The sequence below is a fragment of the Sturnus vulgaris genome, chromosome 10, assembly GCF_052056855.1.
Source record: "Sturnus vulgaris isolate bStuVul1 chromosome 10, bStuVul1.hap1, whole genome shotgun sequence".
In the NCBI taxonomy this organism is placed as follows: Eukaryota; Metazoa; Chordata; class Aves; order Passeriformes; family Sturnidae; genus Sturnus; species Sturnus vulgaris.
In genome coordinates, this window is record NC_142252.1 from 23,955,526 (window position 1) to 23,967,739 (window position 12,214).

At 42.7% G+C, this 12,214-nt stretch overlaps 1 protein-coding gene across 1 annotated transcript in view; it reads right to left on the reverse strand.

Moving 5' to 3' along the window:
* Positions 1 to 231: 231 nt before the first annotated feature.
* The window catches only part of IQCJ (IQ motif containing J), a 31,608-nt gene continuing 19,625 nt past the window's right edge, over positions 232 to 12,214 (reverse strand). Inside the window, exon 5 of the mRNA XM_088171096.1 lies at positions 232 to 1,195. Coding sequence (XP_088027222.1) covers positions 947 to 1,195 — 249 coding nt within the window. The 3' untranslated portion in view covers positions 232 to 946. The remainder of the gene's footprint in view (positions 1,196 to 12,214) is intronic.

The following is a 12,214-nucleotide window of genomic DNA, read 5'->3' on the forward strand; positions in this document are numbered from 1 at the left end:
GGGAGAGCCGTGAGGGAGAGCCGTGAGGGAGAGCCGTGAGGGAGAGCCATGAGGGAGAGCCATGAGGGAGAGCTTTGAGGGAGAGCCATGAGGGAGAGCCATGAGGGAGAGCCATGAGGGAGAGCCATGAGGGAGAGCCGTGAGGGAGAGCCGTGAGGGAGAGCCATGAGGGAGAGCCATGAGGGAGAGCCGTGAGGGAGAGCCATGAGGGAGAGCCATGAGGGAGAGCCATGAGGGAGAGCCATAAGGGAGAGCCGTGAGGGAGAGCCATGAGGGAGAGCCATGAGGGAGAGCCGTGAGGGAGAGCCATGAGGGAGAGCTTTGAGGGAGAGCCATGAGGGAGAGCCATGAGGGAGAGCCATGATGGAGAGCTTTGAGGGAGAGCAGAGAGGTAGGCCAGGGGCAGGGCAGGGGGACAAAACATGGGTAAAAAGGGACAAAATATGGGCAAAATGGACAAAACACTGGGGAAAGGGAGAAAGAAAGGGTAAAAAGGACAAAACACGGGAAAAATGATAAAACACTGGCAAAGAGGGACAAAATACGGGCGAAACCGATAAAACACAGGAAAAAAGAACAAAACATGGGCAGAAAGGACAAAACATGGGCAAAAGGGACAGAACATGGCGAAAAAGGGACAATACACAGGCCAGGGCCAAGGCAAAACACGAAACACTCAAAACCCCCCAAAAGACAAAAGTGTGATTGCAGTGTGTCCCTGCAGGATTCAGTGTCCCAGCAGGATTCAGTGTCCTTTTCCCATTGATTGCAGTGTCCCTGCAGGGTTCAGTGTCCCAGCAGGGTTCAGTGTCCTCCAGCTGTGTCCCTGCCGGGCACAATGTCCCCACAGACAAGACTTTTCCTCCTCGGTGCCTCCTGGACGTGTGTGCAGCTCCTTCCCCACAGCCAGGGTTGAGACAAATCCAAGAAAATGTAAATTGACTCCTCACAAGAGCATTAAAGGAGGCTGTGTGGGCAGAGCTGGGATTGTGCAGGCTGGCTCTGGGGACATCCCAAATTTTGGGGTTTTGCTGTCATAATCAACTAGTTTTAACCTGGGGGTCCAGTGCAGGATCAGGAGTTGCACTTTGATGATCCTTGTGGGTTTCTTCCAACTCAGGATATTCTGTAGTTCCAGAGAAAACAGAGCCAGGCTCTTCTCAGAGGTGCCCAGCAGAAACCTGAGCAGCAGAGGCTAAAGTTGCATTAAGGAAAATCCCGGATGATTCTGTTTTGTCCATAAAAATCTGCTTCTCTTCTCTCAGATCTTCCCCCTCACCTTTAGCCAGGAGCAGTTTGTCCCCAACTCCCTCACAATTAATTAATTAATGAACTGTTAATGATATTCTACAACTCCAGGCACGGAAAAATCCTTGGGTCCCTTAATCCCCCCCTTTTCCAATCTGGGATTAGGATTTTCCCTAATGGGTTTCTGCTAATTCCTTATGAGATTGGAGCACAAACAAACAAACACATTCCTGATTCCACCTTCCTCTTCCCATTCCCTCCTGGGAACACATCCCTTGGGAAAGGACAGGAGGAGGGGGAATGGCTTCACAGTGACAGAGGGATGGCTGGGATTTTGGGAAGGAATTTCTCCCTGTGAGGATGGAATGGATTTTCCCCAAGGATTCCCCATGCCTGGAAGTGTCCAAGGCCAGCTTGGAGCACCCTGGGATAATGAAAGGTGTCATAGAAATGTAGGGATCACCCAAGAAAAAAAAAAGGGAATGTTTCTAGCAGTGAGGAAATTGCAGGAAGCTCAAAAATGGGGATTCATTTCCAAGTACCAACCCTTGAACTCTGTCCATGAACTTCCCCTTTCCACTCTGTGGGAGGTGGGAAAAGGCAGGAAAAATTCCCCCTTTTTCCAAGTCAAACCAGACCAATATTCCAACCCTTAGTTCCCTTCTGCCTTTTAAATTCCAACTTGTCATAATTCACTTTTTTATAACAAAGCTTGGCAATCTCACCCCCGTCAGGGATTATTCCCTTAAATAACCTGTCCTGACTTTTAAAAATCCTTTTTTTTTTTTTTTAAAGGAGCTGTGAAGGTTCCAGCAGCAGCTGTTGGGATGTTCTGCATCCTGACAGGAAATCCAGGCTGACACTTGGAGCAGGAGAATCCCAGGAGGGGCGTCCTCAGTGCCCTCCTCGAGCCTTCCTTTAGGTAAATTTTAATTTTTCATGGATCAGCACAGCTGAAAAGTGCACACAAAGTACTCCCTGCAAGTCTCCCCCAGGAAAAAAATATTAAAATAAAAATATATTTATTTTCCATTGTTTTTTTTCGCATTGCAGTTCCTCAGGGATGTGTTAATCCCAAGAAGAACCAAGAGGCAAAAAATTCCTTCGAGATGTAAAGAAAACAAAAAAGGTGAGGAAATGTTCAAGGGAGAATTTTTCATTTTCAAGGATTAAATTATGCCTGGCTCAGACAAAAACAAAGAAACTAAATCCCAGAAAAAAAGGGAATAAATCCCAGAATTTGGCATTCTAGGTCCATCTGCTGTTGGAAATATGGAAAGATCATGAAAATATTTTGGTGTAAAATACCTCCAGCAGGGGCAGATTGGGGAAAACCCTCCTGAGCAAAGCTGGAGTGAAAAACGCCCAGAGAGAATGGAGGAAAGTGAAAAAAAAATGGGGTAAAAATGATTTTAAAGGGAAAAAAACACCAAAAAATCCATGGGGGTGGTGGCACCGAAGGAAATAATTGGAGGGGAAAGCCCCAAAAATGAAATTAAAAAGAAGAAATTGAGCAGACAGGAAAAAAGGCCTGGGAAAGATCCACCTTAGAAGCACAGTGACAGGAAAAACACAGCAAAAATGGGGAAAATGCACCAAAAAGCTGCAAAAATGCCACAAAAAACGGAAAAAAATACAGAAGAAAGGGGAGAAATACACCAAGAAGGGGAAAATTACACCAAGAAGTTAAAAAATTGCAACTTTGAGTTAAAACTGAATTTATTTTCCACCTGGGCAGTGCTGGAGCATGAGCAGGGGCAGGATGAGCCTCATTCCCTTTCCCTGAATCCCTGCTTGGAAAAAAGAGATTCCAGAGCAAGTGAGGCCATTAATTATTAATTAGCAGGGGAGAAATAAAATTGGAAGGAAACCTCAGATAACTTAAAATAAACCTAAAGCAGAGCTGAACTGCAGAGGGGGAGGAAGGGCTCTGGAAAAGCTGGGAAGAGCCACTCCAGAGGGATAAATAATTCACAGAGTTTTTCATTTATTCAGCTTTCTTTACTTTCCTAATGTTCCAGGGAGGGAGGGAAGGATGGGAGGGAATGTGGAGAGCTCAGCAATCCCTCTCCTGCAATTCCAACATTTCAGGAATCATTTCAATCCCTATTTTACACCAAAAATGGGATTTTATCTCCATTTATATCCATGAAGTGGCTGGAATCAGCCTTTGTTCATTAATTTATTCCTGGAGCTACAGGGATGAGCACTGGGGATTCCCAACCTCCTGCTCCAGGTTCCCGGGTCTGGAATGGAATTCTGGAATTCTCCATCATGGAATTCTGGAATAGGAAGAGCTCCAGGCTCTCTCTGGTTTGGAAAGGATTGGGGAGCACAGGGAATGAGCTCCTGCCTTCCCTCTCCTGCAATTCCAACATTTCAATCCCTATTTGACACCAAAAATGGGATTTTATCTCCTTTTATATCCACGAGGTGGTTGAAATCAGCCTTCATTAATTAATTTATCCCTGGAGCCACAGGGCTGTGCCTTTCCTGGTGGCATTTCCTCTGGAATGAACACGGGATATTCCCAAACTCCTGCTCCTCATTTATTCTCCATCCCGTGTTTATTTCTCAGGCTCCCTAATCAGGAGGAAACAAGTGATTAGCGCTGATGGGAGGCTAATCAAGAGATTATCAGCGAGGACAATAAAATCAGCGCTGGGAGACAAAAGAAATCCCTCCTGGAAATGCCAATTGAGGCTGGGACAACAATCGGATTTTGGGCTCTGGCAAAGGGATAAATTTGGGCTGGGAGGGGCTCAGGTGAGCGCAGAAAAGCGGAGTCAGCTTTAATGCCGTGAATTTAATTAATTCCGACTCGGCAGCTGTGACACAGCAAAATTAGGGATTTATTCATGGATTTGGGAGAGCTCTTCACTTGCTGGAGTGTGGTTTTATGGAGCAGAGTGGGATGGGAACGATGGAGATGAACCCTAGAGCAAAGGGAAGGTTTGGAATCCACCCCAGCCGGGATTTTCCCCGTGGTGGGGAGAGAACCAGAGCTGGAATTGCTCAGGGACCACAGGAGCCATTCCCAAAACAGGAATTGGGTGTGGAAAATAAATGATCCCGCCAAAAGCATCTCCAAAGCACATTTCCTGAAAGAATTCCTGGAGGATTTCCTGAAACAATTACTGGAGGATTTCCTGAGAGATTTCCTGGAAGGATTTCCTGGAGGATTTGTCCTGTTGGTTTGGAAGGAGCAGGGAATGGAGGAATTGAGAAGGAATTCAGGAATCTGGATCCATGCAGGGCCTGAGCAGGTTGTTATAAACTCATTTATTGAATAAATCTGGGATAAGAGATAAGAACATCACAGCAAAGAAATATCTGCCCATAAAGGTTAAACTTCAGGCTGCCTCATTTGGAGAAAATCATTGTTTTCCTAAAATCAGCAACCCATGAAGGGGGAAAATAGCAGGAATATTTCCTGGAAAAGCCTCCCTAGCTCTCCTGAGAGTGATTTTATTGGAGCAGGGCCCCCTAATGGGACAATTTAAATGCATAACAGCTCCCAAAACCTCCCTCAAGGGTGTCCCCACATTCCTCATGTCAGCTTGGCTCTGCCAGAAAATCCTGGATAATTCACAGGCCTTAAAGCAGGAGAAAATATTGGCTGAGGTCTGTCCTTAAAGACAGGATGGATTGTGTGGAAAGCAAAACTCAAATTCTCCTTTCCTTCCACAGGGCCCTGCTTAAAACAAACCTAAAAAAACCCCCAAAAATAAAAACATTTCTGGGACCAGCTCAGCTCCCTCAAAATAAAGCACCAGCAACCTGCAGTGATGGGGGAAAATGCAAATTTTGGGAGAGCATCTAGGGGAGGAAAAGGCTTGGATTTCAGATTTTGGGAGGAAATGCTCCTGTTTGTGTGATTGTTTGAAGGCCACCCAAAATTCAACAATTTGGGTGTCCAGGCTCTCCTGAACACCAGGAGATTTCCATTTCCCCTGATCACATTGTCCAAAACCAAGTCAGATTTTCCTGATCCAATTGTCCAAATTTCCCTGAGGATTTAATTAACCTGTCAGGTTAATTAGGCTTTGGTTTTACTTATTTAATTTTTTTCCCCCAGTTTTTGTGTTGAGGTAACAATTATTTGAGATCACTCCCAATCTTTCCCCACTGAGATTTTGCTCCTCACAGATTTGGGTTCTCAGAAAGTCATGGCTGAAATGTCCAATTTTCTCCTGGAAAAATTAAAAACTTGGCCTTGGCTTTGCTCAACAGCAAGACTTGAGGTAAATTAAGTTTCACTTTGGTTTTTGATGGATGTTTAATGAACCCAGCATTGTTCAGCTGGAAATCTTGGAGCAATTTTTCATCCCAAAGCTCTCCACAGCAGCGCCCTTGACAGGTTATTAAGATTTTAGTGTCACTGTGGAAACATTTTCTCAGCTGTGATCAGGAGAGGTTCACTGCTCCTTCTCCATCTGCTGATCTCCCAAAACAGCTACATTTAAAAAATCAGCTTTTTTTTTGTGGTTTTTTTGTTTGTTTGTTTGTTTTTTGGGGGTTTTTTTGGGTTGGTTTTTTTTTTTGTATGTGTGTTTTTAATTTTTTTTTTAATTTTTTGGGGTTTGCTTTTTTGGGTTTTTTTTTGTTTTGTTTTTTTTTTTTTTTTTTTGTTTGTTTTGAGGTGCACAGGAAATATTTGATAAACAACAATTTCCAATCCTGGATTCTCCATCCTAATGACCAAGAATTTTAACGGTTTAATTGAGGTGCTGAAGGGGGAGGAAGTTTAATTATCATCCCTGAGGAAAGTCAGGCTGCTCTGATAAATCCCCCAATTATTGAGGCAGGGAGAGACTCATTTTGGGGCTGATCCCACAGGAGCTGGGATGCAGATGGAGACTGGATATTTGTGTTTTGCACGTCCCCACTCAGGTTTTATGGAACAGGAAAACACCTGGATCATGAAATTTTAAGTCATTTCATAAATGGAAATATTTATATTAGGATACAGCCACATTTCCCATTTACATCAAGGTGAATTCCCAAAAGCTCAGGTCATTTTAAGTGAAATTGCACAGGAATTAAATTTATCTCCAGCAAGGAAATAAACAATATTTTGGGATATGGGATTTAAGGTCCCTTCCCACCCAAATCACCCTGGAATTCTAGGAAAACACAGGAGGAACAAAAATCCAACACCTTGGGAGTTCACTTTTACACATCTCAATTTGTGACACGGATCCATCCAGAACATCCAGCCCTGCTGGGGTTACAAACACAGCTCCCTCCCAAGGATTGGCTCTCCATGACTGAAGACACTCAAATAAATCATTAAAAGGAACATTAAAAACACCATAAACCAATCTCATACTCAAGTTCCTGTTCAGCCCTAATTTGGTAGGAAAACCCCAACATCAGGTTATGCTAAAAATGACTTTTAATTCAACTTTTTTTAAAAAAAACTTGATTTAATTAGAGTTTATACTTGCACATTTTTAAAAAAATCTGTCTTGGAAGTGGCTCAGTTTGGGACTAAAGCCAGATTTACCAGAATTAAACCTGCCCCAACCTGATTTGTTCTGTCACACTCTGAGCAAGACCCTCCAACTTCCCCTCTCTTTATGCTCCTATTGCTGTGATAAAACATTTACTGAAGCTCATGCATCCCAAAAGAAATTCCATGAATTTTTAGGAGCTTTTCCACCATCAGCCCTTCAGCAGACAAAGTTCCTTTTAGCAGGCAAAGGCTGGGAAACAAAGGACAGTGGGGCTGTAAAATTCCAAATAAAGCCCCTCAGTGCTGCTGGAAAATGCATCCATTGACAGCCAGGAGCTCTGCAATTCCTTTTTCATGGAGAGAGGAGTCGGTGACAGCCTCTCATTTCTTTGCCATGATTATCTCATGGTGGGCACAGCCTTTAATAAATGAAATAATTCTTTTTTTTTTTTTTTTTTTTTGTTCGTGTCTCGAAGAGAGGGGTTTAAAATAAAAGCATGGAAAAAGATAAATCCCCCAAAACAAGGAGAGCTGAAAGGACATTGCCGTGGAAGGTCTGAGTTTATGCTCTGAGGGGAAATTAAGTGGGAACGTTTGGAATTAAAATATCTCCTCGCTGGGGAAAAAAAAAAAAAAGTGAATATTCTTAATTTTCTGGATCATTAAACTCCTCCTGGAAAATGATTTAAGGAACTCTGGGATATTTTTACAGCGTTGAGGGTTTGGGGATTTCTGATGATGTGATTGCAGGGAATCAGGGCCCTCCCAAGGATTTCTCCAAGAGGGAACAAGAATCCTCAGGGAAAGGTCACAAAGGGCTCCAGTTCCCCCCTTTTTTTTTTTTTTTTTGGGATAAGCTGCAAAGGATCTGTTCCATTAGAAGGGAATGAAGGAATTACTGCAGATGGACTTAATGAAGAAGTGTTAATTAGGATTAAAGGAATTGGGATGTGGAAAAGCCAGGCTGGGATTGGTTCGTGCAAATTCCAGCCCCTCTGAGTCTCGGTGTTGTCCTACAGGAGATTTGGGGCTCACTCAAAGGTTTGGGGATTTTTTTTTTTATTTTTTTTTTCCCCCAGAAATGGGAAGGGACAGACAAAAGTCCAGCCATGGAACTCCACCCCACAAAGCAAATTTTAAAAGAATTTTTGGAAGAAAATCTGGAAATATTTGACAGTCAGGAAGAGAAACATCAAAATGGGCCTCAAGTGGGCAGGAAGCCACAGGAGCATTCCCAGTCTTGGGAGAGACACCAAGGCCATCATTTCATGGGATCACAGAGTCCTTCAGGTGGGAAAAGACCCCCAAGACCAAACCCAGCCATCAACCCACGCTCCCCAATAAATAATCTCCTCAGCCACACATTTTTGGAGCATTTCCAGGGCTGGTGAATCCATGAATCCACCACATGCCTGGGCAGCCTGCTTTAATTTCTCTACATTTCCCAAAAAAACAACAGCTCTGCACTAAAAATCCTGAATTCTCCGTGGCACTTCCATATTCCCATTTCATTCGAGGTAGGAAATCTCTTCCTGAAATTTGGCTTCAAGATTTCATATTGAAGTTTGCATCCTAATTTTGTAAAATTAAACACAGGGGACGAGATAAATCCCCAGCTTTCTGGGAAGCACAGCAGGTTTTTACAGGAGAGGGGGAAACAGCACTGCAGTGTTCATAAATAGCATGAATTCAGCATGGGAAATATTATGACATCTTCATCTAATTTACATAATTTACATAAAAATAAAATTACAGGGGAATATTCAATTCCTGCATGTAAAACCTTCTCTTCCTTTCCCTCCCTGAACGAGATTCTCCTTTTGCTTCTCAGCGGATTTTATCCAATATCTGGGATTTCTGGACACCGACATAATCAAATCTAACAATAATTTGATTTTCTTCCGAGCTCCTCAGAGCACCAAAGCAATTTTATTATTCTGAAGACGGTTTGAAAGCATCTTTATTGAAGGCCCATAAATATCTTTAAAGCCATCTCGGTGCCAATGGATCAAGAATACCCCTGAAATTCCTTGTTGTGCCTTGTACCAGAAAAATCCATTTGGAGCAGCTTCTCCTGTATTGAATTCCTGTCTGGAGCAGCTGATTTAAGCAGCTGATAGAGGATGCCAAGTTGTTGTTATCATTTTATACACTCTGTCCATAAAATGCCCAGGACTGTCTGTCCACGAGAAATAATCCACTGAGCTGGGTTTTATTTATTGGGACAGCCATGGAATTTTAAATACCTTGGGAAAGCCAAAGTGTGGCCACTGATTAGAGCAGCTTTTCCACATTCAGGCTGGGAATGAGAGGAATTAATGCAATTAAAACAATGCCTTAATTAGGAACTGGAAACGAGGGTTTAGTTGGGAAAACAAGAGCTCCTAAATTTGTAAATAACGAAGGAGTGGTGCCCACATGGAATGTGCTAGAACAGCAGGGAAATGTCTGATCTAATGAAGCACAGGAATATTCCACAGTTCACCTCTGGCTCTGGGAATCCCAGGTGGGAATTGTTCAGCTCCCAGCATTTTCCTGCCCTGGCCAACGGGAGGAAAAAAAAAAAATTGAATTTAGTGTTGGCAAAGAAGGGCAAAATCAGGTCAGAATTTCAGAAGTCCCCAGTGAAGCGAAGTTTAAAGCACAGTCCAAGCGACACAAGTGGGGTGTGAGGTGATCCTGGCACTGCTAAACAAAATTTTATTGGAGAGAAGAGCCTGGGGAATGGGAAACCCCTCCAAAATTCACAGTTACAGGGGTAGGACACGGGGGAATTTGGGGGTTCATAAAGGCTGATGCTTTAAAAGAAAGGGACAAAGAGCAGCAGAGTTAAAGTTAAAAAGTTAAAAAAGTTAAAAAGTTTAAAATAGAGAGAACCAAGTGATGCAATCAATCAAATCTTGTAATGAATAATCCAGAATAAACCCCAAAGTTCACTGCTGGACTTAGAGCTCTTAAAAACCTTTGCTAAAGGATGGCTTTGCCAAAAAATATTGGTATGAGAGATGGGGCTGGGAGAAAATCTGAAGATCCCCAGCATGAGAATCTCCATTAACAGAGGATTTAATCAGATTTTGATGAGGACTTGGATAACTCCAGTGTGGGAATATCCATGAAAACTGGATTTAATCAGATTTTGTTGAAGACCTGGATAACTCCAGTATTGGAATGTCCATGAAAACTGGATTTAGGGATGTTGAGGAACAAATCTGCCCAACTTTCCTCCTAAAAGCATCACCCATGGTTGGGCTCAGCTCCAGGATGGGCAGAGCAGGTGGGACCTGAACCACCACCACCACCAGGGCACCTCCCTGCTGCTCACTTTGGGTCCTTTGTTAAAATTAAAATGGCTTTTTTTTACCCCCATTGTGAAATTTTCACTCTCTTGAAGAAATTCCCAAAGAAAAGATGGATTTTTCCCTAAATGCTTCCCTAAAATGTCATTTATGACCTTGAACTGACCCTAAGAAGTCATTTCACAGGTGGAAAATTGCCTCCAAAAATGGAGTTATTGAAGCAGAGTCAGAATCTCCCAAAACCCAGAATAATTATTATTGTTTGCTTAAATTCCAAGCAGTGAAATAGCTCAAATCGTATTTATTCCCACAAAAATGTACTTTTCTGGTGTATTTACTCAGAAAATTCATTTTAAGAGCAGAAATCAGTGCTGTGCCCTTTGGGAGGAGATAATCTGGATATATTTGGGAAGATCCACTGTTCTGTAATAGACCCCATTAAAGTGCTACTGCCACGTTTCAGTGGTGACAGAGCCAATAAAATAATTTAATGGGACAATTTCCATTGGATTTTCCCTCCATCCCAGTAAGTTTCTATCAAATATATTTTATACATCTAATTCCTCCTACTCTAATCATTACTTTATTGTCCATTACTTTACATTTCTTACATTTTCCTCTCTTTTTTGGTCCCCATGAGAATTGAATTCATTCCAGCCAGTGAAGATAATTCCTTGTGGGAAACCTGTGGTTGGAAATCTCCCAGTCTCCAATAATTCCATGTTGGAGATGTCACCATTCCCAGTCTTTCCATTCCAAATCCATTCCAATTCTTTCCCAAAATCCCATCTAACCCTGCCCTCTGGAAATTCCTCAAAGGAAATTCTGGATTTTTTGGTGTGTTGTCACAGGGCTGGAGAGAATCCCCCCAGAACTTTCTGTGATGGTGCAAAAATCTCTGTTCTGCACTCCCCTGCTTAATTAAGCATTAAAGTCTTCATAAATATTATTTTCATTTTGGGGCCTGGATTTGGATGGAAATTCCAGTGGGAATTCCCCTGCTGTGGGAATAAAGGAGATGCTATAGATAGAATTAGCTTAGAAAGGATTTATAAAGGATCCAGCCCAATTTCCTGAAGTGGAACATCAATAAAACAATTTTTGAGGCCTCTCATGGATACCCATCAGAGCCATCTCATCCAGAACCTCCACAGAGCTAAACCCAGAAGCCAAAAAACTGCAAAAAAAGTGTCTCAAGCAGCCAAACATTCCCAGAGAACCATCATCAGCAATGTGCTTTTATCATTCATCATTTCTGGATTGATTTTGCTGCTGTTACACCACGAGGACTCAAATTGTCATCAATAATCACATCAACAGCCAACCTTCAATACACACAACGTTAAAAAAGAAGAAATGATTGGTGCTCTGCTCCCAGCAGCAGAAAGGAGGAGCAAGAGGCTCCTTTTGTATCCCAGCAGTTCAAATCCCATGGGATGATATTTGTAAAGGAGTGAAACTTGGATCATCATTGGGGATGATGATGTGCACAAATAAACACAAACTCAACAACTATTTCTCCATTAAAAACACATTTAAAAATCAAATTCCGTGTTAGGCCACAGCACTGTGAGCTCCCTGCTCACATTTAGAACTGAGATTATCCAAAGCCAATGGGAGGGATTGAAAACAATTTTTTTTTCCATGTTCCCTTCATTCCAGGCGTTATCTGACAGCCTCATCAGCGTTAATGATTCTCCCCAACCCATCAAATATTTGATTTCTAATTAAGGCTTTTTCATCTCCGTTGGATTTGTCTCTCTCATCTTTAATTATGTTTCCATCCACGCTGCTCAAGAGCAAGGATTTGCATTTTTACATTATATAAAATCACATTGTAAATATTTATCGGATGGTTCCAGTCTCTGCTGCTCGTGGATTTGGGAATTCAGGCTCGCAGGGATGAGGGGATGTTCCCCATATTAACACCCCACTGCTTGTTAGGATTTCACTGCCTCTCATACATTGATTTTCCCTCACCCTCAACTTCCCATCGCTCCTGGAGGTGCAAAACACACCTGGGAATGTCCCAGACACCAGCGGGATTTTCCTGGGAGACCTGGGAACACACAAAAGCTGCAGAGGGATTTTGTTCCGTTTTAGAACCAAACCTTAATAAATCCCTGAGAAAAGTCCCAAATTGAAGGTACCACACGGGGCAGGAAGGACAAAGAAATTGAGGTTTGGGGCAGAGAGTTCAGTCCTGGCTCTT